The sequence below is a fragment of the Passer montanus genome, unplaced genomic scaffold (assembly GCF_014805655.1).
Source record: "Passer montanus isolate IOZ18808 unplaced genomic scaffold, ASM1480565v1 scaffold47, whole genome shotgun sequence".
Lineage (NCBI taxonomy): Eukaryota > Metazoa > Chordata > Aves > Passeriformes > Passeridae > Passer > Passer montanus.
This window is the reverse complement of record NW_024369596.1, coordinates 1,300,315-1,322,810: the sequence shown is the minus strand read 5'-3', so window position 1 is coordinate 1,322,810 and position 22,496 is coordinate 1,300,315. Positions and strand designations below refer to the sequence as shown.

Genomic DNA, 22,496 nt, shown 5'->3' with positions numbered 1-22,496 from the left:
ATCCACAGGAAGCAGTCAGAGCTGCACCTGCTGGTGAACAAGCCCAAAGCACATTCCAAGCAATCAGATCCTCGTTGTTTACATTTCTTTTCTGAGGCTTCTCGGGAGAAAAACCCTGGGCAAAGAGGATTTTCCAGAAGATATCCTGGTGGCACGGGATTCGCTGCACATCTGCTTGGCAAGGAGCCTGGCAGCGCTGCTGGCTGTAATTAGCGGCTGTGACCCTAATGAAGGTGGCGGTGTCCCACGAGGACAGGCCCCCTCTCCTTGCCCTGCTGTTCCTGTCCAGTGGAAGCTCCCAGAGCTCGGGGCAGGATTTGGCTGCACTTTGTGCCTTGTGATGCCCCAGAACGAACAAGAGACTCATTCATGGCCGAGTTTCCCTACAGAGACAATATGGAAAATAAGGAAATTGCATCGCTTCTCGTCCCCAAACAGATTTCAGTTTGAATTTTCCTTGTTTTCCCTCTCCCTGGGTTATAAATCAGATTGCCTCTCCTTTTTTTTTTGGCTGCTCCCAAGGGCTACATAACGTTTTTCAATAATAGAATGCATATTCAGTGCTTTTAAATAACAGAATGTATATTCAGTGCTTTTAAATAATAGAATGCATACTCAGTGTTGCAAAAAACCCTTGGGATTGTATTTTGGGAGCCAGTGGCTGTGTTGGATCCTTGGCTGTGACATTTCTCTGGGAGAAATCTGCTTTCTGAAATGGATTATTGAATGGGACTCATCGGAAAACAAACACGGATATGTATTATTTACTTTCGAAAGGAAAGAAAGTGGCCTAAAAGCAACCCAAAGCTGCTTTAGGTTTTAAATCTCCACACCCAGGTAGAAAATGTTTGTGGCAGGACACGTGGGCTTGGGGAGGGGCATTGATTTTTCATCAGTGATCAGAGAATCCAGTTCCATCAGCTGTGCCCCTCCTGCACAGCCTTTCCCCTCCCTCTGCATTCCCACTGCAGCTTGTTTTTTCCTGGTGTTTCGTTCTTTATCATCTGTTCCTTTTTCAAAATAATTAAGGAATGAAACATATGATTTATGGCAATTATCTTGCACATTAGAGGGGGGAAATACACAGTGTGTCTGCTTGCTTTGGTGCTGCAGTTTGCAGAGTTGATAAGCAGCCCCAATTTCCTGACACATTCATTTTTCAAGTTGTTCTGAGAGAATCTGATGTGACACAGTGAACAAAAGACTAATCTAATTTATCTTTCTGATTTTTTTTCCCCTCATCTCTCTCTCATCCCTGGAATGTTTCTGCTTGGCTGGCTGCATATGTGGATGGGTTTTGTGGTGGCATTTCAGTTTTGGGGTGGGTGTTGAGGCAGGGAAGGACATTTCAGTTTTGGGGTGGATGCTGAGGCAGGGAACAACATTTCAGTTTTGGGGTGGTGTTGGGGCAGGGAACAACATTTCAGTTTTGGGGTGGTGTTGGGGCAGGGAACAACATTTCAGTTTTGGGGTGGTGTTGGGGCAGGGAACGTGTCCTCCCCTTCCCTGTGATTCCAGGGGACAGCTGGAAGTGTGGCTGTGAATCCTCAGGGATCAGGGTCAGAGCAAACCCCTCCTCTCCTGCAGGGACAGACTCGTGGGGTTCTACAGGACATTGATCATTTCCAGTGAACTGAATTGATTGGGTTCTGATCAATACATTGAATTATCGGGTTCTGATCAGTGAATTACCAAGTTCTGATCAGTGAATTAGCAGGTTCTGGTCACTCCATTGATCAGGTTTCAGTGAGTCCATTGATCAGGTTCTGGGCACTCCATTGATCAGGTTCTGATCACTCCGTTGATCAGGCTCTGATCACTCCATTGATCAGGTTTTGGTCACTCCATTGATCAGGCTCTGGTCAGTGCATTGATCAGGTTTCAATCACTCCATTGATCAGGTTTCAGTCACTCCATTGATCAGGCTCTGATCACTCCATTGATCAGGTTTCAATCACTCCATTGATCAGGTTTTGGTCACTCCATTGATCAGGCTCTGGTCACTCCATTGATCAGGTTTCAATCACTCCATTGATCAGGTTTCAGTCACTCCATTGATCAGGTTTCAGTCACTCCATTGATCAGGTTTTGGTCAGTGTTTAGCTGTGCTCAGGCCTTGCTGTTGCTCAGACTCAGAGGTGATCACATCAGCTGCCTGCCCACAGATAACGATTGATAACCCTCAGTGGCTGCTGAGGCTTCCCAGTGCCACAGGTCCCTATAATCTGATTTACACCACTCCCTCTCCTCCATGGTCTGCTCCTCACATCCTTTGTCAGCCCGAGCCACAGCTCAGCTGCCTGCAGCAGCACTTTGGTTGGGTTTAATTCCTTTCCAAGGGGTGAGGAGTGAAACGTGTGTGGAAGGAAGCTCTGCAGACAACAAATGCTGTTTGTGTGCTGTGCTTTGTACCAAGGCTGGATCCAGCCTGAGGGAGTGGCTGAGCCCTGAAAAGAAAGACCGAGGGGTTTTTCCCTAATCCTGTTTTACCTTGTGGCAAAATCTACTCCTGGGTTCTAATGCTGCTGCCCCCCGGGCCCTAAACCAGGGATTCAGGAATGCCTGGTGGGTGTGCTGCAGGGAAATCTCATTTGCACTGCTGGGCTCTCAGGGGTGCAGAGGGGTTTGGGTTGTTGTGTTCATCTCCACGATCACGGCCATGGCAGGGGATGGGACGTGCTCAGAGACAGGATTGCTGCTGGCACTGGGCTATGGCTCCTGTTCCTGGCCATAATTGCAGTGATTCGGGTGACAGGAGTCTCCAGTGCCCTGGCAGGACTGGGGCCTTATTGGACTTGTCACCGAGCTGAAGGAAATATTAAAATAACGAGTCAGGCTGAAGCGCCGCAGGGGGAGCACAAGGATGGGCAGTGTTCTGCTCAAGGTAAAGCACAATGGCAGAGTTCAGAACAGCTTCCTAATTCAGTAATTCAGGCTGGAAAAAGCTCCTGTTCCACTCTGCTGTGCCCTAAACCCGATGTTCACGCTGCTCTCAGATATTGGGTATTAGATAAGGTTATTTCACCACTCCTCTTGCCTCGCAGAATTTGCCACTTATGAAATGATTCCATTTAGCAGATTAGTTTCTGTAACTGCATATTGCTTTTCATTAAAATTTCATGGGGCTTTTATTTAACATGCACTGGAGCCTTGTTTATGTGGGACCTGTTGAAGGCAAAGTGGATTAGGCCATTTAAGCCATGTATAATCCATTCCCCATGGACTTGTGTTTGCTGCTGCCTGCCTGGTCCTCATCCCTGCTGCTGTCCACCCACCCACCCATCCATCCACCCTGCGAGGAGCAGAGTTCTGCATTTGCTGCTCAAGGAATTAGCAGTGCTTTAATTACGTGATAACAAACTCGTTCCAGGCCTCTCCTCCGCCGAGTTCCAAATTTTGCTCCGTCCTGGAAGCCCAGTTTTGGCTCTGGAGTGGTGCCAGTTCTTGTTTGCAGGAGCTGGCTGCTCTCTACATGGAGATTTCTGCCCTGTTCTCATGGATTGAGGGCAGGTGTTTATTATTTAAAAGCTCCAATTTGTTTAATGCTTTGTCCACCGTGTTCAGCTGAGTCAGTAAGGCCCTGCTTGGGTTTGTTGTGTTTATTGTGTTAATTCCCACATGCCACACAGCCCAGGACTCCTGGCACTGAATTTGGGCAGGGTTGGATCCACTGTGGGTTGCACACATTGGGAAGGAGCACGGAGTCCACGGAACACGAGCTCAGCCTTTTGTCCCCAGCTGGTCCCATGGCCAGTCCTGTCTGTGCCCCAGCACTGTGCAGGGGCTCCAAGAGCCTGGGACTGATTTGGGCTTCAGTTTGGGTCCAATTTGGGGTTCAGTTTGGGGTTCATCTGGTCTTCAGTTTGGGGTTCAGTTTGGGATTCCTCTGGCCTTCAATTTGGGCTTCAGTTTGGGATTCATCTGGGCTTCAGTTTGGGGTCCAATTTGGGCCCCAAATTTTTTTTCAATTTGGGATTCATCTGGGCTTCACTTTGGGGTTCAGTTTGGGATTCAATTTGGGATTCATCTGGGCTTCAGTTTGGGGTTCAGTTTGGGATTCATCTCGCCTTACTTTGGGCTGCAGTTTGGGGTTATTCTGGGCTTCAGTTCCTCCTTGCCCAAGCTCTTCCATTCCAGACCCAGCCTGTTGTGTCAGGGCACAGGGGAATTGAGTTCATTCCAGCTGAGAATCCTTCCATCCTCACGCTTTTTTAGGGGAAAAAAGATGGAATTTCAGAAGCGAATCCACCTTGGGCATTGCTGCTTGGGGCAGAATCATTGACACCACCTGCAGCATCCTCCTCCTGCAGGAGATCGTTTTTCCCCCTCAATTTCATCCATTAATTAGCTGTAAATAAGCTGTAAATGTCCTGGGTTTTTTTCCTGGTTTTTTTCCTGTTTTTTTCCTGCTCCTCCCGAGTCCTTGTGGCTTCCCAGGTGCAGCAGAGCCCTTGGAGGAGCTTGTGCTGCTGAAACAGCGCAGCCCAAGGGCTCCTGGTGGGTGCTAATGGCTTAATTGTCACTTGGAGCTCTTCTTGATTTTCAGCTTCTTTATCCTCTGAAAGGTGAGAAAATAAGGCCAAAAACTCCAGAGGCATTTTGCTTTCTAAGCCTCCTTTCTCCAGGCTTCTGAAATGTATTTATGCACAGGGCTCCTCCTAACAAAGGCCTCTTTGAGGGTCCTGTGGTCTCTAACATTCCCTCCTTTCACATGAAATTAAGGGCTGTGATTTACTGCAGTGACCTGAGTGCTCTCATTTACCGCCAGCACGGCTTTTATTTTCCTCTTTCTAGTTTTTTTCTATATTTTTTCTTCTTTTTTATTTTCTTTTTTTTTCCTATTTATTTTTCCATTTTTTTCTTTTCCCCCTCTTTTTTATTTTTCTTTTTTTTTATTGTATTTTTTCTCATTTTTTCCTCTTTTTTCTCTTTTTTTTCCTCTCTTTTTCCTCTTTCTTTTCCTTTTTTTTCTTTTTTTTTCCCCCTTTTTTTTGAGGGGAGAATGTTTTTTGTGGGTACTTTACTCATGCAGACATCCCGGGAGGGCTGGGCAGGTGTCACACAGCTCCCTGGCCGCCTTTCCTTTGCCTCTTGCAGTTCTTTTTCCCCCTGGCTTTTCATCCCGCGAAGAAAAGGCACAGATTTATTTATTTTAATTAACCAAAGCATAGATTTCTTTGCGATTTTCACAGGTGCTGATGGAGGGCACGGAGTGGGGAGGTTTGGATCTTTTATTTGTGGGGTTCCCAGATGAAGGGAGGAGTGATGGATCTGACTCCATGTTCTCAAAGGCTAATTTATTATTTTATAATCGATATTATATTAAAGAATACTAAACTATACTAAAGAATACAGAAAGGATACAGGCAGAAGGCTGAAAAGAGAATAATGAAAACTCGTGACTCTTTCCAGAGCCTCAACACAGCTTGGCTTCAATTGGCCAATAAATCAAAATAATTCACATGAAACCAATGAAACAACCACCTGTGGATAAAGAATCTCTAACTCCGCTCTAAAGCAGCAAAACACGGGAGAAATAAATGAAATAATATTGTTTTCTTTTTTTTTTTCTTTTTTTCTGAGAGACTTCTCAGCTTTCCAGGAGAAATTCGTGAATAAAGAGATTTTTCCAGAAATAATTACAGCAAATGTCCCAACCTGCTGCTCGGCTTTCTTAGGAAATAAAAATTCTCATCCCCAAATTGAGGCTGTTGGTCCCAGATCCATTCCCTGAACCAAACCCGAGGTTTTGGGAGCTGCTTCACACCTTGATCAGCCCAGCCCTCCTCTGGCCCCGGCTCTTTGCTGGAATTTGGGACAGATCCTGCTGCAAGTCAGGCAGATTTTTATCTTTGCAGCAAGGAGTTTTTACCAAATATCATGTATAAAATAGGGATAATATATATAAAATATCAGGTATTTTCCTTTTTTTTTTTTCCTGTCTGTAGGATTTTTTTTAAAATTTTTTTTTTCCCTCTCCTTCTGTGAGATCTGTAGGATTTTTCCTGGTGTGATTTTTTCCCCCCCCCCCGCTCTCCTTCTGTGGCATCTATAGGATTTTTTCCTGGTTTTTTTTTTCCTTCCCTTCTGTAGGATTTTTCCAGTTTTTCCTCCCCTCCTGTGGGATCTGTAGGATTTTCCCTGTTTTTTTTTTATTTTTATTGTGGGATCTGCCCTCCCCTGGCAGGTGCTGCAGGAGCAGGGCTGTGTGCTGCAAATCCCGTTAAAACCTCATTAAGTGGAGCTGTGTGCCCTGCCCAGCCCGGGGAGCTGCTTTACTGCAGGAAATAGAAATTCAGCTCAGGACAGGGGAAAAATCCTGCCTGGAAAAGAGCTGGAATGGCGAGAAGGAATTGATTTGTGCCGGAGCAGCTCCGGAGTGTGGCATTGCTCTGCTGATATTTTATCTGCCTTTAGCCGGGCTGGGTGCAAAATAAAAGCTGAAAATGCAGTTTTTGGGTGGTGTGGTGGCTGCTGGCAGGGTCTGCCTGGCTTGCTGCTGTTGGTCATGCAGGAAAATGCTGCAATTACCCCGCACAGTGAAATTCCTCCGTGCTCTGTGGCCCTTGCCTTTGTTTTAGGAAGATTTTTTTTTCCTTTTAGGAAGTTTTCCCCTCAGATTTTCAGCTGCACTTGCGTTGCTCCGCCATCCCCTGTCTCCTTTTCTTCCTCTTATTTTTGTCTGTCCTTGTCCGTCTTGTCCTTCTCCCCAGCAGAAACAAAACGCCCTTTGTGGCTGCAAGCCGGGTGCCAAATACTTTGAATAACTGTAGCAGTGTAAAACAGAAAAGGGCCCGTAAATTCCTTTTAATGCCATCCTACAACCCAGGAGAATTCCCGTTTTAATAACGGGGGCAGGGCAAGGCTTGACCCGCTTGTTTGGTGCGAGCATCGACGTGCTCGGCCGGGTTCAGATTGTGTGTTCAGCTCTGCGGTTTGGTGTTAATGATGCTGCGTTCATTAACATCCCAGAGAGAGCCCCTGCTCCTTTCCTGGCCACATCCTTCCCTTACCTGAGCCCTGCTTTTATCCAGGCTGCACTGGGGCTGCTTTATTGCCTTGGTTGTGCCTGGGGAGGGGAAAGGCACTGGGGGCACGTTGCTGATTATTTATTATTTTAGTTATGTCAATTATTATAATATTATGTCAATTATTATAATAGTTATGTCAATCATTATTTATTATTATTAATAAATTATTGAGAAAGACATTATCATCATCATTATTATCATTATTGTTGTTGTTGTTATATTTATTATTTATTATTTATTATTAGTGGTGGTGGTGATGGTGGTATTGTTATTGTTATAATATTACTATTGTGCTATATATATATAGTATATATAATATACTATTACTATATTATATATATAATATAATATAATATAATATAATATATTATAAATATTATTATTATCATTATCATTATTATTGTTATTGTTATAATCTGTACTGATAATTGTGGGGAAGGCAGCTCTGCCCTGAGCAGCAGCCCCTTCATTCTTGGGGGTCTTCCAATCTGCAGGAAGGTTGGAGGCCCCGATGCTGAGTGAGAAATGGAAAATAACCCCAAAAAGGGCTGGGGAAGGGATTTGCCTTTCCATTTCTGCATTCCATTGGAGGGTCTGAAGGACTGGGAGCTGGCAGTGTGTGAATCTGGGGTGACAATCATGGAAGTGATGAAGGATTTGGGCTGGAGGGGACCCCAAAGCCCACCCAGTGCCACCCCTGCCATGGCAGGGACACCTTCCCTGTCCCAGCTGCTCCCAGCCCTGTCCAGCCTGGCCTTGGCACTCCCAGGGATGCTTTTTTTGAGTTCTCACCCCGTGGGTACAGAAAGAAAAGGCTTCAAACCCAAATGCAGCCCTGGGCAATGATGAGTTAGTGGCCGGGTTGGTTTGTTTGGAGGAGCTGGGGTCATTTTGCTGTCAGGAAATTAGAAGGCGTTTGGGTGGGTTTGTGGGGTGGTGCAAAGAAATGCTGAAACTCTGAGTGGGACCTGGGAGTGCAGCAGGGACCTGTCCTACATCTGTGATCCCAGCAAAGGGGGAGCAGGCAGATCCTGCGAGGAAGGTGCAGCTCAGTTCTGCCTGGGCTGGGTTTTCCTCCTTTTTTCTCTTTATTGCACATGTTGCTCTGCTCCCAGGAACCTGCTGTGGCATTTCTGGGGTCACTGTGCCCAAACTGAGGCCGTCATTCAGAGAGGATTTGCTGTCTGTGCCAGCTCCTGGGCTGGGTTTGCATTTTGGACTGACCCAAGCAGAACAGAAGCACTGGACAAGTTTTCCTTTCCCATCCAGTGGCTCTGGGATAAGGAATGTTGATTATTTTGATTATTTTACCTCTCTGCTCTGCATTGTGCTCGTGCTTCTCGCAGCTGCTTTTTTTTTTTTTTTCCTCCTGGGCAGGGGCCACGTTCATGGGATTTCATTGTGGGATTCATGGGATTTCGTTGTGGGATGCAGGAATACAAAAATAAACCCTCCAGACAGGGAGAGAGCCTCCCAGCCCCGCTGTGGCCTTCATTCCAGCAGCAAGCAGTTGTTAGTGGCAGCAGAAATCTGTCCCAGAGAGGCAGAAATAGCAGTGGCAGGGCTGGGGAATTGTGTGGGGAGCTGGAGCAGGCTCCATCTGCTGCTGGTAAAAATGTAGGGAGAGGAAATCCAGAGAAGTGGTGGCTGCTGCCTCCTGCCACTCCTTTCTGCATCTGCCCGGAATCTCAGAATTCCTGGAGGCACCAGGAGCAGCCAGGTCCAGCACAGACACCCCAAATCCTGTTTGTGCAGCCCAGGCAGGTGAAATTGGGATGTACCTGGGGCACCCCAGCTCGTGGTGGGGCTGGTTTCACCTCTGGAGGAGTTCAGAAATGCTCTGCTGTTATTTAAGGCACCAGGATATCACAGGGATTTTTAGGAGGAATTCGAAGCTGTGCTTTGCCTTGATTTCCCGTGAAAGCCACAGACTGGAGGGCTGAAAAAATTGGTCACTTTTCCTGCTTTTCTGGCACAAATTCCGTGCTGTAACTGGGATTATTTGAGTGGAGCCGTGGGTGGGAGGTGGTTGAGCTGGAGGTTTGTGGACCTCGATGTCTTGAGGCATCCTGGTGGAAGTGAGCATCTCAAACCTGCTGCCTTCAGCGGCAGAAAGTTAATGCTGCTTTTTTTTTTTTTTTAATTTGATGCCAGCTCTTTCTCCCTCAGAAGGCATCCTGGAAATGGGAACACAAAGTCCTTTTTGCCCTTCCATGGCCATTAACCTTGTGCTGTCTGGCTGAGTCCAGGCCTTTTCTGAATTAGAGTGGAAAATGCTGCTGTCCTTGGGTGCAGTGTGGTTCCTGGCTCTGTGTGTAATCCAAGCTTTGTGCTTGGATTTTAGGAGAACTTCATTTGAGTGAGAGAGGGCAGGCTTGGAATCCTGTGCTGTGAGTGCCTGACTTGTATGCACAAAGAAATTTGGTTTAATTTCTCTGAAATTTGGTTTAATTTCTCTGAAATTTGGATTAATTTCTCTGAAATCTGGTTTAATTTCATTGAAATTTGGATTAATTTCACTGAAATTTAATTTCACTGAAATAAAGGCAGTTCCTTGGCTGTCCTGACCTGTCCCAATCCAGATTGTCCACAATGAATTTTGGGGCTGAGCTGAGCCATTCCTGGCAGGTTTTGCCTTGATTCCTGTCTGGATCCTTTGAAGGAGCAGATCAGCAGAGTGGTGCTTTCTGACCTTAAAATATATGGTTTAGGAGGGCAAACCCCATCCATGTGTAATTCAGGAAACTGGCAGCAATCCCGGTTTTCAGGCACAGTTACAAAGGATTATTTCATGTGCTTGCTGGGCAGGGGATGAGGGGAGCAGGGCTGAAGACATGTTTTCCTTTTTATTTTCTATAAGGAAGGTTCAGTTCTCCACTTCTACTGCCACTGAAGAATGTCAGGGACATTGCTCATCCTGTCTGGATTTTCTGCTGCTGCCTACATCTGCTCTTTGTCCTTTCTGGCCTTATTTGCCCCAGTTTCCACCAGTGTTGTTTTTACTTTAAACCAAAAAAAACTGCATTTACGTTTTACTGTCCATTCAGTCAGGTAAACTCGGCAGGTTTTGATTTGTGTGGGGTTTTTTTCTGATCTGTGTTGGTAGGGCAGGGATTTTATATCCAAGGGGAAAGGTGGCATTCTGAACCCTGGTTTTTGGGAGATGGTGAGGAAAGGGCCTTGCAAATAACCAGAGAAATGCAGATAACAAAGAGCACAACTGATCATTTAATGGGAATTTTTGGCAAGAAGTTTCATCCCTTCCAGAACCTTCTGCCATGGCTGGTTTCATGCTGCCTGTCCACACAATGTTGTGTTGTCCCAACTGAATTTTTGCACTGGTCAAATTCCTTTTTTCAGCCTGAAATAATGAGGGCAGTTTGCAGAGAGTCGATTTCCCCTCGTGTTCCTTGTTCTGGGTGGGGAGTGCAGGGCTGGGATTTGGGCTGGAAAACCAGAGAGGGGCTCCTGGGGGTGGGGATGGCAGCAGGATACTGGATCTGGGATGTTCCGCTGTGCCTCTCACTGCTCCCTGGGGATGTTTTACAGCAAAGAGCTTTAATTAATGATTGCAGGAGGGTTTGCAGTGGGGCAGGAGTCGTGGCTGGGCTCTGACACTTGGCTTTGTCCTTCAGCACATCCATCCCTGCTGCGTGTCTGCCTTTGGCTTTGTCATTCTGGGGACGTTTCCACCCTGCTGCTGCTCTCTGAGCACATTTCTCTGGCTCCTGCTGCCTTTTCTGGCTGTTTTCTGTATTCCAGAGCAGTGCTGCTGTTCTTGTGCTGTCCTTTCACACCCAGGAGAGAGCAGGCAGTGTGGGAGGGGAGGAATTCAGGAATCCTCAGGTGCTTTAAAGGTCTGTGCCCTCACAGATCACTGAGCATCTCCTTCCCTTCCTGCTCCCTTGCAGTGAGTAGTTCTTACACCATAATTCCAATTAAGACATTGCAGGTACCAGGAAAACGTGGCAAACCTGATTATATGAGAGCCCTGTTGTTAGCATCAGTGTTCAAAGTCATGTCAAGATTTTGGGACTTGTAACCCTCTGCAAAAGCCACCCCAGAACATCCTGAGCTGGAAGGGACTCAGAAAAATCACCAAGTCCAACTCGTGGCCCTGCAGGACTCCCCAGCAATCCCACCCTGTCCCTGGGAGTGTTGTTCTAGAATTTGGGAAATTCAGGTGTAGAATTTGGGAAATTCAAGTGCAGAATTCAGGAAATTCAGGTGTAGAATTCATAAAATTCAGGTGTAGAATTTGGGAAATTCAAGTGTAGAATTCATGAAATTCAGGTGTGGAATTCATGAAATTCAAGTGCAGAATTTGGGAAATTGAAGTCTGGAGTCTGCTTCCCTTTCCTTCAATTTTCCCCCTATCCTGGATTTTACTGCGTAAGAAGTGTGAAAATCCATTTTGTGTTTGGAGATCGGTGGGGAGAGAGGTGTGAAAACCCAGTGAAATCCATTTTGTGTTTGGGGTTCACTGGAGGTTTTCTTTTGGTGCTTTCTTGGAGTGAATTCTTGCAAGTCTCGGAGTGAATTCTTGCAAGTAGGAATAAGTTATTTCAAGGAGTGTGCTGCTTGTAGAGGCCAGGGGAGGTTCGGAGCTGAGCTCCTGACAGTTCCCTTAAATTTTGGGGCACAAAAGCTCAGCTGAAGCATTCTTTGTCTGCCTTGCATAACTGATGAGGTGCAGTGATTGCATTTCGTGTGTTTGCTGGGCTGCATTCTCCTGGGTTTCCAGGAGCCTTCCCTGAGCACAGGGATGAGGATGAAGGCTTTTCTTGGCTCCTGGCAATCTGGGGAGTGTTTATTTATCCTGTCAGTCGCAGCTGATGCTTAAAGCCTTTGGCCTCCTGGCTGGGTGCAGATTCTTTCTGTTTCTCCCTTGGCATCACCTATTTTTGAGCTGTAAATGTCTAAATTCGGGGCTGTGTGAACTGTTCCTGTTGTGTGCGTCGGAGGGGCTCTGATTTATTGCCTTCACCTTGGCTGTGCTCTGCCAGCCCCAGCTGAAGCTGACAGAGCTCAGCGGGTTGGAGAGAGAACGTGTTAGGTAAGAGAAAATAAACAACCTTGGAAAGCAGAGCTGAGGAATCCCAACTTCTTCCAACGTGTTAGATAAGAGAAAATAAACAACCTTGGAAAGCAGAGCTGAGGAATCCCAACTTCTTCTTCTGTCCTGAGGCTGGGGAAAAGAGACTTTCTGACACCTCGGGGTCATCTGGACCAAGAGATCCCGACAGATCCTTGACTCCTGAGCTTTTACAATTCCTGCTTTCCTCATCTGCTCCGGGTTCTTCCCTCAGCTCACTGTCACCCACCCAGATTTCTCTTTCAGCACGAGGTTGTAACTTGCTTGGTTTTTAATTAAAGTTGTCCATTCTCTGATTTAATGGCTCCATAAAGCATCCTGGCTTACCCAGCCTCAGGTAAATGAAAATATTTGCTGTGGTAAATAGGACTATTAGTTTTATGATCCATAGCAATAAAAAGCTTTTATCAAGAATGTCATCAAAAGAGGCATAAAATTGTGTTCCATGTAAAAATACGGGGGTGTCTGGGAAGTTTTACTGCAGTTCATAAATTCCTGTAGGAAAAGGTGTTAATAGGATCATTTTTTGGTGTGCCTTGTGGTCATTTAAAAATTAAAAGCGCTTGTGAGCAGATCTTGTACAAGGAAAGGATGGGCTCACAAGGTGGACATAATTGGGATTATTCCCTTCTCCCTGCACAGATTCCCTGCATCAGCTTGGCCCTGTCACTCTGTTCAGGAGCAGAATAATTCTGACTGAAATGGAACAGAGGAGAAACCTCTCTGAGATCCCTGTCTGTGTTTTTGTGCTGCCACAGCTGCCTGGGCCCCTGATTTCAGCTGGGTGGCCAAGCACACCTTTATTTAGGGACGTCCCTTCCCTGGAGGTGGCTTTGGTGTCTTTATTTTGGGGTGTTCCTTCCCAGAAGGTGGCTTTGGTGTCTTTATTTAGGGATGTCCCTTCCCTGGAGGTGGCTTTGGTGTCTTTATTTTGGGGTGTCCCTCCCCTTTGGGCACACCTTTATTTTGGGATTCCTCCCCCAGAGGTGCTCTGAGCACACCTTTATTTTATTTTATTTTTGGGTGTTCTGGGTACACCTTTATTTTATTTCGGGGTTCTCTGGGCACACCTTTATTTTATTTTATTTTGGGGTGTTCTGGGCACACCTTTATTTTATTTCGGGGCTCTCTGGGCACACTGTTATTTTATTTCAGGGCTCTCTGGGCACACTGTTATTTTATTTCGGGGCTCTCTGGGCACGCCTTTATTTTATTTTGGGGTGCTCTGGGCACACCTTTATTTTATTTTGGGGTTCTCTGGGCACACCTGTATTTTATTTTGGGGTTTTCTGGGCACATCTTCATTTTATTTCGGGGCTCTCTGGGCACACCTGTATTTTATTTTGGGGTTTTCTGGGCACACCTTTATTTTATTTTGGGGTTTTCTGGGCACACCTTTATTTTATTTTGGGGTTCTCTGGGCACACCTGTATTTTATTTCGGGGTTCTCTGGGCACACCTGTATTTTATTTCGGGGCTCTCTGGGCACACCTGTATTTTATTTTGGGGTTTTCTGGGCACACCTTTATTCTATTTCCGGGCTCTCTGGGCACACCTTCCCCGCTGTTGTGCGCTCAGCTGCCGCCTCTCCAGGATCCCATATTCCCACAGGACCCAGCCATCCCCTCCTCCCGCTCCTGGCAGATTTAGGGAGCCGTTGCCATGGCGACGGGGCAGGAATTGGATCTGCATCCCAGCTGGGATCAATCCCAGCTGCTGCCTCCTCCTCCTCCCGAGCACTCAGCGTATTTTTAATAAAGTGACCGTGCACAGGAGCCTTGTCTTTGTCTCGTTAAGCCTTTGTTGTGCATTAAACCCCGAGGGCTTTCACCATAATCTGCTTCCCTCACGAGCTCTGCAAATCCCGGCAGTTAGATCCGGGAGATGTTTCTTTCCTGATGGTTTTTATTTCTGGAATCAGGTTTAATTGGTGAATCGTTGCTAGAAATGAGCGAAATTAAAGGTGCAGCCCGTGAGAATGGAGCAGGGGTTTGGTCACGGCTGAATTCATCCCTGCTGGGTTTTCTGTGCCCAGATCTTTTGGATTTTTTTATTCTGGATTTTTTAAAATTTATTTTTAATTCTGGATTTATTTTTTTTTAATTATTCTGGGTTTTTTGATTCTGGGTTTTCTCTGGGCTTTGTTGCAGTAAAGCATCGTTACCTGGGTTACCTGTGACAGAATTCCTGCTTCTGGATGGAGACCCCCTCCAAGGCAAACCCCATCCAAATTCCCTCTTGGGCTCAGAGGAAGAGCCCTTGGAACTGAGATCAGCCCTTAGAACTGAGTTTAGCCCTTGGAACCGAGTTTAGCCCTCGATGGGAGCTGCAGTGTGGGCACATCCCTGGGGATGTGAGTCTGCAGTGACCCCAGTGCTGGAGTGGGGTGAGGCCAGAGGATTTCAGTCCTTGCTGACCTCCAAGCCCAAACTGGGACCTCTCGGGGTCAGTGCTGAGGGCTGGAAAGGAGCAGTGGTTTTGTGGGAAGGGAGGGACGTGAGGGGCTGACCTCCATTCATCTGAGAGAATAGAACCCCACTAACTAATTGGGTGTATTTCTTGTTCCAGGACATTCCTTTTGTGGAGCCAGAGCAGTGTGACCGCTCCTATTCCTGTTCCTGGCGTGTCACCTTTGGAATTTGGGCAGCCGCAGGCCCAGTCCCCCATAATTCACTTTATTTGCTTTATTTAGTGCCCAGGTACAGCCTCCTGCCTTAAGCTCAGCCTGAGCCCAGCAGGGACACAGCCTCCCTGCCTATTACCAGAACCACGGCTTAATTTGAGCTAATTTCTTTTGTTGAGATGCAAAACTAATTATATTGAACTACAGATGAACAGGAAGTTGCATTAGCAAATTTGTTGTCTTTTTTTTTTTTTTTTTAATCAATGGGGAATTATTCAGCATTTTTTGGGGGCTGGGGAACTTTATAACCAGATAAAAGATATGGGGGAGGGCAGAGCTATAAAAAGTGTTATTGTGTGATTATGAAGAGGCCTTTTAATGCAGTTATTATGTGATGCTAAAAAGGCCTTTATTGCTTGAAGTTGGAAGCAGAATACAAATGGGCTCGCAGTGTCTATTAAATGAAGAGTGGAAAAAATAGTCCCCATTTCCCTGAACTGCAAAGCAAAAATAACGATTAAACAGCGATTAAAACCAGCAGTGCTGGCTTTGTCAGTGTGATCACAGCCCGAGCTGAGGACTGGGGGTGGTTTGTGAGGTTGCAGGCACAGCCCATTGTCCTGGGGACCTGTTTGTCCAGGTGACAGTGACAGCAAATCCCCCAGGGCTGAGCTCTGTGGTGTGAAACGGGGACAGGGGAGCTGGGATTGTCACACTCATAGGCTCTGAAAAATCCCTTTGCCCAGGATTTCTGAAATGCTCCTGGGAAGCTGAGAAGCCTCAGAGAAAAGGAAAACAATGTTTTCTCCTTTGCTTCTCCTGTGTTGTGCTGCTTCGGAGTGTGCTTGGACATTGTTTATCCACAAGTGGTTGTTTCGTTGGTTTCATGGGAATTGTTTTGACTTATTGGCCAATCATGGTCAGGCTGTGGCAGGACTCTGGAAGGAGTCAGGAGTTTTCATTGTTCTCTTTTCAGCCTTCTGTCTGTACCCTTTCTCTATTCCGCAGTATAGTTTTAGTATAGCATAATATGATATAATATAATATAATATAATATAATATAATATAATATAATATAATATAATATAATATAAATTAACCTGAGAACATGGAGTGAGATTCATCATTCCTGATATTCCTGTGTTCTCTCAGCTCTGGGAGCCCCAGGCTCAGTGCCTGACCCCCAGCCCGTGTGTTTCCCCACATTTAAGGAATGTTGCCATTGGCACGCGCAGCCAGGTTTTCATTTCTTCTGCTTGTTTCTCATAACCCCAGGTGTGCTTGGCAGCTGCAATAACGCCTCTGTGGTCTGGAGGTAAAATTAGCTGCTCTGGGAGAGAGATTTTCAGATTTTCATGAAAGCACAGAGGGTGTTTTCCAAAGAAAACCTATTTTGGCGTCCTCAAATTCAACTTGACCCGGGCTTGTTAGGCCACAGATCTGCTGTGGAATTAAGCTATAGCTGGAGGAGAGCCAGAATCCAATTACATTTTCTGCCTAATGGGTCATAATTTATGCAATGAAGAAGGAGGCAGGGATGATGCTGGGGGAAAAGGGCACTGGGCCTGCGTGGGTGTGCACTGGGAGGGGCTGCTGGTAAATGGGAATGGACAGGGCAGGGGTGCTGTCCTTTGCTGTTTAAAACCTTTCTCTGGTGTTGAAAACCTTGTTCTGGTGTTGAAAATCTTGTTCTTTTGTTTAAAGCCCTTCTCTCTTGTTAAAAAACCTTCTTCTCATGTTTAAAACCTTCCTCTGGTGTTTAAAAGCAGCAGTTCAGATCAGAAAACAGGTGTCATCCAGGACTGTGAGTTGAATAAAGGATCCGTGGGGATGGTGAGGCTGGCACAGGTGTTTTGCCGTACCCCCAGCCCGTGTCTGACTGTGCTCATTCCCTTCCAGCCTCTCTCCAAGTGGACATCGTTCCCAGCCAGGGGGAGATCAGCGTTGGAGAGTCCAAGTTCTTCTTATGTCAAGGTGCGTGCTGGCCGAAGGCCCCTGGGCTCATTGACCATTTAGAAATGAGACAGACCCTGCTGGGGTGGTATTGCTGCTGTGGGGTGGTCAGAGCCTCACGGGGGGTTTGGGGCAGAGCCTGGGGTTTGGGGCGTGCAGAGCTGGGCTGTCTCACCGTGCTCTGGGGTCAGTGAGACCCTGGGGTTTGGGGGTGAAGCAGAGCTGGGCTGTCTCACCGTGCTCTGGGGTCAGTGAGACCCTGGGGTTTGGGGATGAAGCAGAGCTGGGCTGTCTCATTGTGCTCTGGGGTTTGGGGGCAGATCCTGGGGTTTGGGGCAGAGCCTGGGGTTTGGGACATGCAGAGCTAGGCTGTCTCACAGTGCTGTGGGGTTAGTCAGAGCCTCAGCAATGGGGTTTTGGAGCAGACCTTAGGGTTTGGGGCCATGCAGGGCCGGGCTGTCTCACTGTGCTCTGGGTTTTGGGGCAGCCCCTGGGGTTTGGGGCCATGCAGGGCCAGGCTGTCTCACTGGCAGTGGGGTTTGGGGCATCCCCTTGGGTTTTTGGGGCAGCCACTGGGGTTTGGGACATGCAGAGCTGGGCTGTCTCACTGTGTTGTGGGGTTTGGAGCAGCCGCTGGGGTTTTGGGGCAGCCCCTGGGGTTTGAAGCAGCCCCTGAGTTTTGGGACAGCCCCTGGGGTTTGGGGCTCTCCTGGGTTTTGGAGCAGCCCCTGGGCTTTGGGGCCATGCAGGGCCGGGCTGTCTCACCCCGCTCTGTCCCCGCAGTGGCCGGGGAGGCCAAGTTCAAGGACATCTCGTGGTTCTCCCCAAACGGGGAGCGGCTCAGCCCCAACCAGCAGCGCATCTCGGTGGTGCGCAACGATGACTTCTCCTCCACGCTCACCATCTACAACGCCAACATCGACGACGCCGGCATCTACAAGTGTGTGGTCAGCAGCCCCGAGGAGGGCGACTCCGAGGCCACCGTCAACGTCAAGATTTTCCGTAAGGCAGCTCCCCCTGCCTCTTTCCTTTCCCCTCTTAGTTCTTTCTTTGTCCCCCCCAGCCCTTTTCTTGCCCCACTGGCTCTTTCTTTCCTTGGTTCTTTCTTTCCTTGGCTCTTTCTTTCCTTGGCTCTTTCTTTCCTTGCCCCTCCAGCCCTTTTCTTGCCCCCCTGGATATTTCTTTCCTTGGCTCTTTTCTTTCCTTGCCCCCCTGGCTCTTGTCTTGCCCTCCTTGGCCCTTTTCTTTCCCCTTGGTTCTTTCCTTGCCCCCCCTTGCTCCTTTCTTGCCCCCCTGGCTCTTTCCTTGGCTCTTTCTTTCCTTTCCCCCCTGGCTCTTTCCTTGCCCCTTTGTTTCTTTCTTGCCCCCCTGGCCCTTTCCTTACCCTCTTGCTTCTTTCTTTCCTTGCTCCCCTGTCTCTTTCCTTTCTCCCTGGCTCTTTCCTTGCCCCCTTACTCCTTTCTTGCCCCCCTGGCCCTTTCCTTGCTCATGGGTGAGGCAGGGTTAGGCAGGAAGCTGTTCCACCTTCCTAGGAAAGCTGCAGTGACCTTTTCCTGTCCCATTTTCCAGAAAAGCTGATGTTCAAGAACGCTCCCACCCCTCAGGAGTTCAAGGAGGGGGACGATGCTGTGATCGTGTGTGACGTGGTCAGCTCTCTGCCCCCCACCATCATCTGGAAGCACAAAGGCAGGGATGTCATCCTAAAGAAGGATGGTAAGGGCTTGGTTTTTGTCCATTCTGGGGTCAGATGTCCACCTCCATCCCACACAGTGTCAGTGGGACACTGCTGTGTCACCTCCCTGGGCTGTGTCAGTGGGACACTGCTGTGTCACCACCCTGGGCTGTGTCAGTGGGACACTGCTGTGTCACCTCCCTGGGCTGTGTCAGTGGGACACTGCTGTGTCACCTCCCTGGGCTGTCAGAGCAGAGGCTGAGCGAGCTCCCCGTGCCTTTGTGCTTTGCAGTGCGCTTCATCGTCCTGTCCAACAACTACCTGCAGATCCGGGGCATCAAGAAGACAGATGAGGGCACCTACAGGTGTGAGGGGAGGATCCTGGCCCGAGGGGAGATCAACTTCAAGGACATCCAGGTCATCGTGAATGGTGAGGGGCGCGGCAGCACCTCCCCCCAGGCTGCTGCAGGAGGTGCTGCCTCTCATTCACACCATCCTCTTCCTCTGCTGTGTCCAATAAAAATGTCCATGGAGCTCAGGGAGTGTTGGCCAGGTGTTTACAGGAATAGCACCTCGAGGAACCTGAAGGTTAGGGTGAGGAGCTGGGCTTGGTGGCACTCACGAGTGGCTCTGGCCACCACGCTGAGTTTTTTTGTTCTTTCTCCCCTGTGCTGATGACTTTGGCCATGCCTCAGACTCAGTGATGAAACCCTGCAGCTGGTGCTGCTGACAGGGTTTGGTGCCACCAGAGGTGCCCAGGGAGCTCCCTGAGGTCACAGCTTCATCCTCCCAGCTGAGCCGTGGCTCTGTTCTCTTGCAGTGCCTCCCTCGGTGCGTGCCAGGCAGAGCACCATGAATGCCACCGCCAACCTCAGCCAGTCTGTCACCCTGGCCTGTGATGCTGATGGCTTTCCCGAGCCCACCGTCACCTGGACCAAGTAAGATGCTGTGTGCAGTGTCCTGCTGGCCTGGGGGTGCTTCCCTGCCAGGCCAGGTGAGGGGGGGAATGCTCTGGCTGGGATGAGCTGGTTTTGCTCACAAGAAAGGCTTCGTGGTGAGGCTGAAATCACTTTCTGCTGGGAAGAAGCCCACAGAGCCCACGCAGGGAGGAGAATCTGAGGGTGAAAATCCTGTTGGTTGAGATAAAAACAGTTTAATAAAGTAGAGCAAACCAAGGAACTCCTTCAGTGCACCCTGTTGTTCAGCTGTGTCCTCACCCAGCTTCCTGCACTGCCCCGTCAGGCAGTGATTCCCACTCCAGGGACTCTGGAATTCCAGAATTCTTGGAGTTCTGCAGCCTTTGGTGAAGGTTAGGAGCACAAATGGACCTGGAAAAGCTGATGGCAGCTTGGAGTGGTGCCTTGGTGTGCAATGAGCACCTCTGGTGGGGTTCCAGCTGCTCTGTGGTGTGCCAGGAGGGGAGCGCTGCAGCTGCCAAGAGCCCTGGGGCAGGAAGGGTTGGGAATGGTCTGGAGCTGAGCTCTGGAGCCCACGGGGAGGGGAGAAGGGGCTGCTCCCTCTGAACTGCAGTGTAACAACTGCACGGACAGGCCTGAAGCAGGCTGGCGTGGCTTCTGCCAGCTCAGCCCCGTGTGCCCTGTGCCCCCAGGGATGGAGAGCCCGTGGAGGAGGTGGAGGACGAGGACAAATACAGCTTCACCTCGGACGGCTCCGAGCTGAGCATCCACAGGGTGGACAAGAGCGACGAGGCCGAGTACATCTGCATTGCTGAGAACAAGGCTGGCGAGGCCGACGCCACCATCCACCTCAAAGTCTTTGGTAACAGCGCCCAGAGCAGCCCTGGCAGCCCAGCTGGGTGCTGCTCACCCTGGGGGGAGCTCTGTGTCCCACCTAATCCTGCTGGGGGTATCACCCCAGCTGTGCCTGTGCCCCTCTGGGTGTGGGGGGAGCTCATCCCTGCTCCTGTCGGCTCAAACACAGTAGGGCTGGTGGGTCAGACCCACAGGCTGCTGGAAATGTCCACCAGGATATTTCCAAATCCACCAAAGCTGCTGTTGAAAGGGTTTCAGCCACTTGAGTGGGGCTTGCTGCAGCCTGGATGGGGAGGTGGGCTCCAGCCCAGCACTGTGGGAGTGACCTCAGGCTTGGAGGGGGGAATTGGGAGCTTCCCTGGCTCCCAGGGACCTGGAAGTGTTGAGGAACATGGAATTGTCCCTGCTTTGGTGTGCAGGAGCTTCCCTGCCTCCCAGGAGCCTGGAAGTGTTGAGAAACATGGAATTACCCCTTCCCTGTGTGCAGGAGCTTCCCTGGCTCCCAGGAGCCTGGAGGTGTTGAGGAACATGGAATTCCCCCTGCCCTGTGTGCAGGAGCTTCCCTGGCTCCCAGGAGCCTGGAAGTGTTTGGAATTTGGAATTCCCCCTGCCCTGTGTGCAGCTGACCCACTGCTTAGCAAAGGGCTGCTTTGGGGCAGGGAGGTGCAAGGGGAGCTGGCAATCCCGGGGTGAGTGTGGTACCCTCTGCACTGGCTCCTCTCCTGGAGCCTCAGCTCTGGGAATGAGCACAAGAGGTTTTTCAGCTCCTTCCCTTCTGCAAGGAGGGTCCTGGTAGAAGTCCCTCTGCTCCTTCCCCAGCTGGCAGGAGGTGGCCCCAGTTGTCCCCAGCGCTGCTGGTGACAGGCAGTTCACCCTGAGCCCCACCTGAGCCAAGGCTCCTCTTCCTCCTCCTCCCCAGCCAAACCCAAAATCACCTACGTGGAGAACAAGACGGCCATGGAGCTGGAGGATCAGATCACGCTGACCTGCGAGGCCTCGGGGGACCCCATCCCCTCCATCACCTGGAGAACCTCCAGCAGGAACATCAGCAGCGAGGAGAAGGTACAGCCCTCCCCGAGCCCCGGGGGTGGGAGCAGCACAGCTCCTCCTGCCCGGCCTGGCACGGCCTGGCACGGCCTGCAGCTGCATGAGGGGCACCTGGGGGCTGCTCTGCAGGGCCTGGGCACGGCCACACCTGGGGCAGGGGCACACCTGGGGCAGGGGCACACCTGGGGCAGGGCCATGGGTGTCACACCTGGGGCAGGGGCACAGCTGGGGCAGGGGCACAGCTGGAGCAATGTCACAGGTGCCACACCAGGGGCACGGCCACACTTGGGGCACAGCCACACCTGGGACAGTTCCATGGGTGCCACACCTGGGGCAGTGCCACAGGTGTACATCTGGGCCAGTGCCACACCTGGGGCAGTGCCACACCTGGGGCAGTGCCACACCTGGGGCAATGTCACAGGTGCACACCTGGACCAGTGCCACACCTGGAGTAGTGTCACAGGTGCACATCTGGGGCAGTGCCACCCCTGGGGCAGGGCCACAGGTGCCACACCTGGAACAGTGCCACAGGTGCACATCTAGGCCAGTGCCACACCTGGAACAGTGCCACAGGTGCACACCTGGAACAGTGCCACACCTGGAGTAGTGCCACAGGTGCACACCTGGAACAGTGCCACACCTGGAGTAGTGCCACAGGTGCACACCTGGAACAGTGCCACACCTGGAGTAGTGCCACAGGTGCCACACCAGGGCCACAGGTGCCCTCCTGTGAGAGCCACCTCGGCTCAGGACAGCTGGGCAGTCATTCTGCCATCGCTGCTGTGCTCACTGCGGGTGAATTCCGTTGGAGGGACCCTGAGCCCTGTCCCAGGAGTTCTGGGGGATGGCACTGAGCCCCCTGAGCCCCGAGCTGGGCAGGGATCCAAAAGGAGCCTGTCCATCCTCCTCCCTGCTGCCCTCTGGCACTGCACATCCCCGAAGCACAAAAGCCTGCCTGCCTTTTGTGCTCACCTGTTCTGTGGATCCCATCAATACCATTTTGTTCTTAAAAGGCAAAAATAATTAGCAGTTTTTTCTTCCTCTTGAAAGGGATCGCTGGTGTTGTTATTGGTGACAATAATTCCTTTAATTAGAGCAGGCTGGGGTGTGCTGCTGTACTGGGGATGTTTCATGAGTGATCAGAAGGCAGAATTTGGAGCCTAGACAGAAGTAGGAGTGAGGAGTTGCTGCTAATTAATAATCTCCTAATAAGAGGATGCTTCAGGGCTCAGCTGCCTTGGCCATGCCAGGGGTTCTGGCTCGGCGTGGAGGCAGCAGGTGACACTCTGAAAGTCTTGGAGCA

General features: G+C 49.7%; 1 protein-coding gene across 15 annotated transcripts in view; it reads left to right on the top strand.

Annotated features, from left to right (window-relative positions):
• The window catches only part of NCAM1 (neural cell adhesion molecule 1), an 83,308-nt gene that overhangs the window by 21,760 nt on the left and 39,052 nt on the right, over nt 1-22,496 (top strand). For all 15 annotated transcript variants that reach the window (XM_039721921.1, XM_039721920.1, XM_039721918.1 and 12 more), the window contains exons 2-8: nt 16,649-16,723; nt 17,486-17,704; nt 18,272-18,415; nt 18,667-18,804; nt 19,195-19,312; nt 19,984-20,153; nt 21,066-21,208. In XM_039721921.1, the coding sequence (XP_039577855.1) occupies nt 16,649-16,723; nt 17,486-17,704; nt 18,272-18,415; nt 18,667-18,804; nt 19,195-19,312; nt 19,984-20,153; nt 21,066-21,208 (1,007 nt within the window). The remainder of the gene's footprint in view (nt 1-16,648; nt 16,724-17,485; nt 17,705-18,271; nt 18,416-18,666; nt 18,805-19,194; nt 19,313-19,983; nt 20,154-21,065; nt 21,209-22,496) is intronic.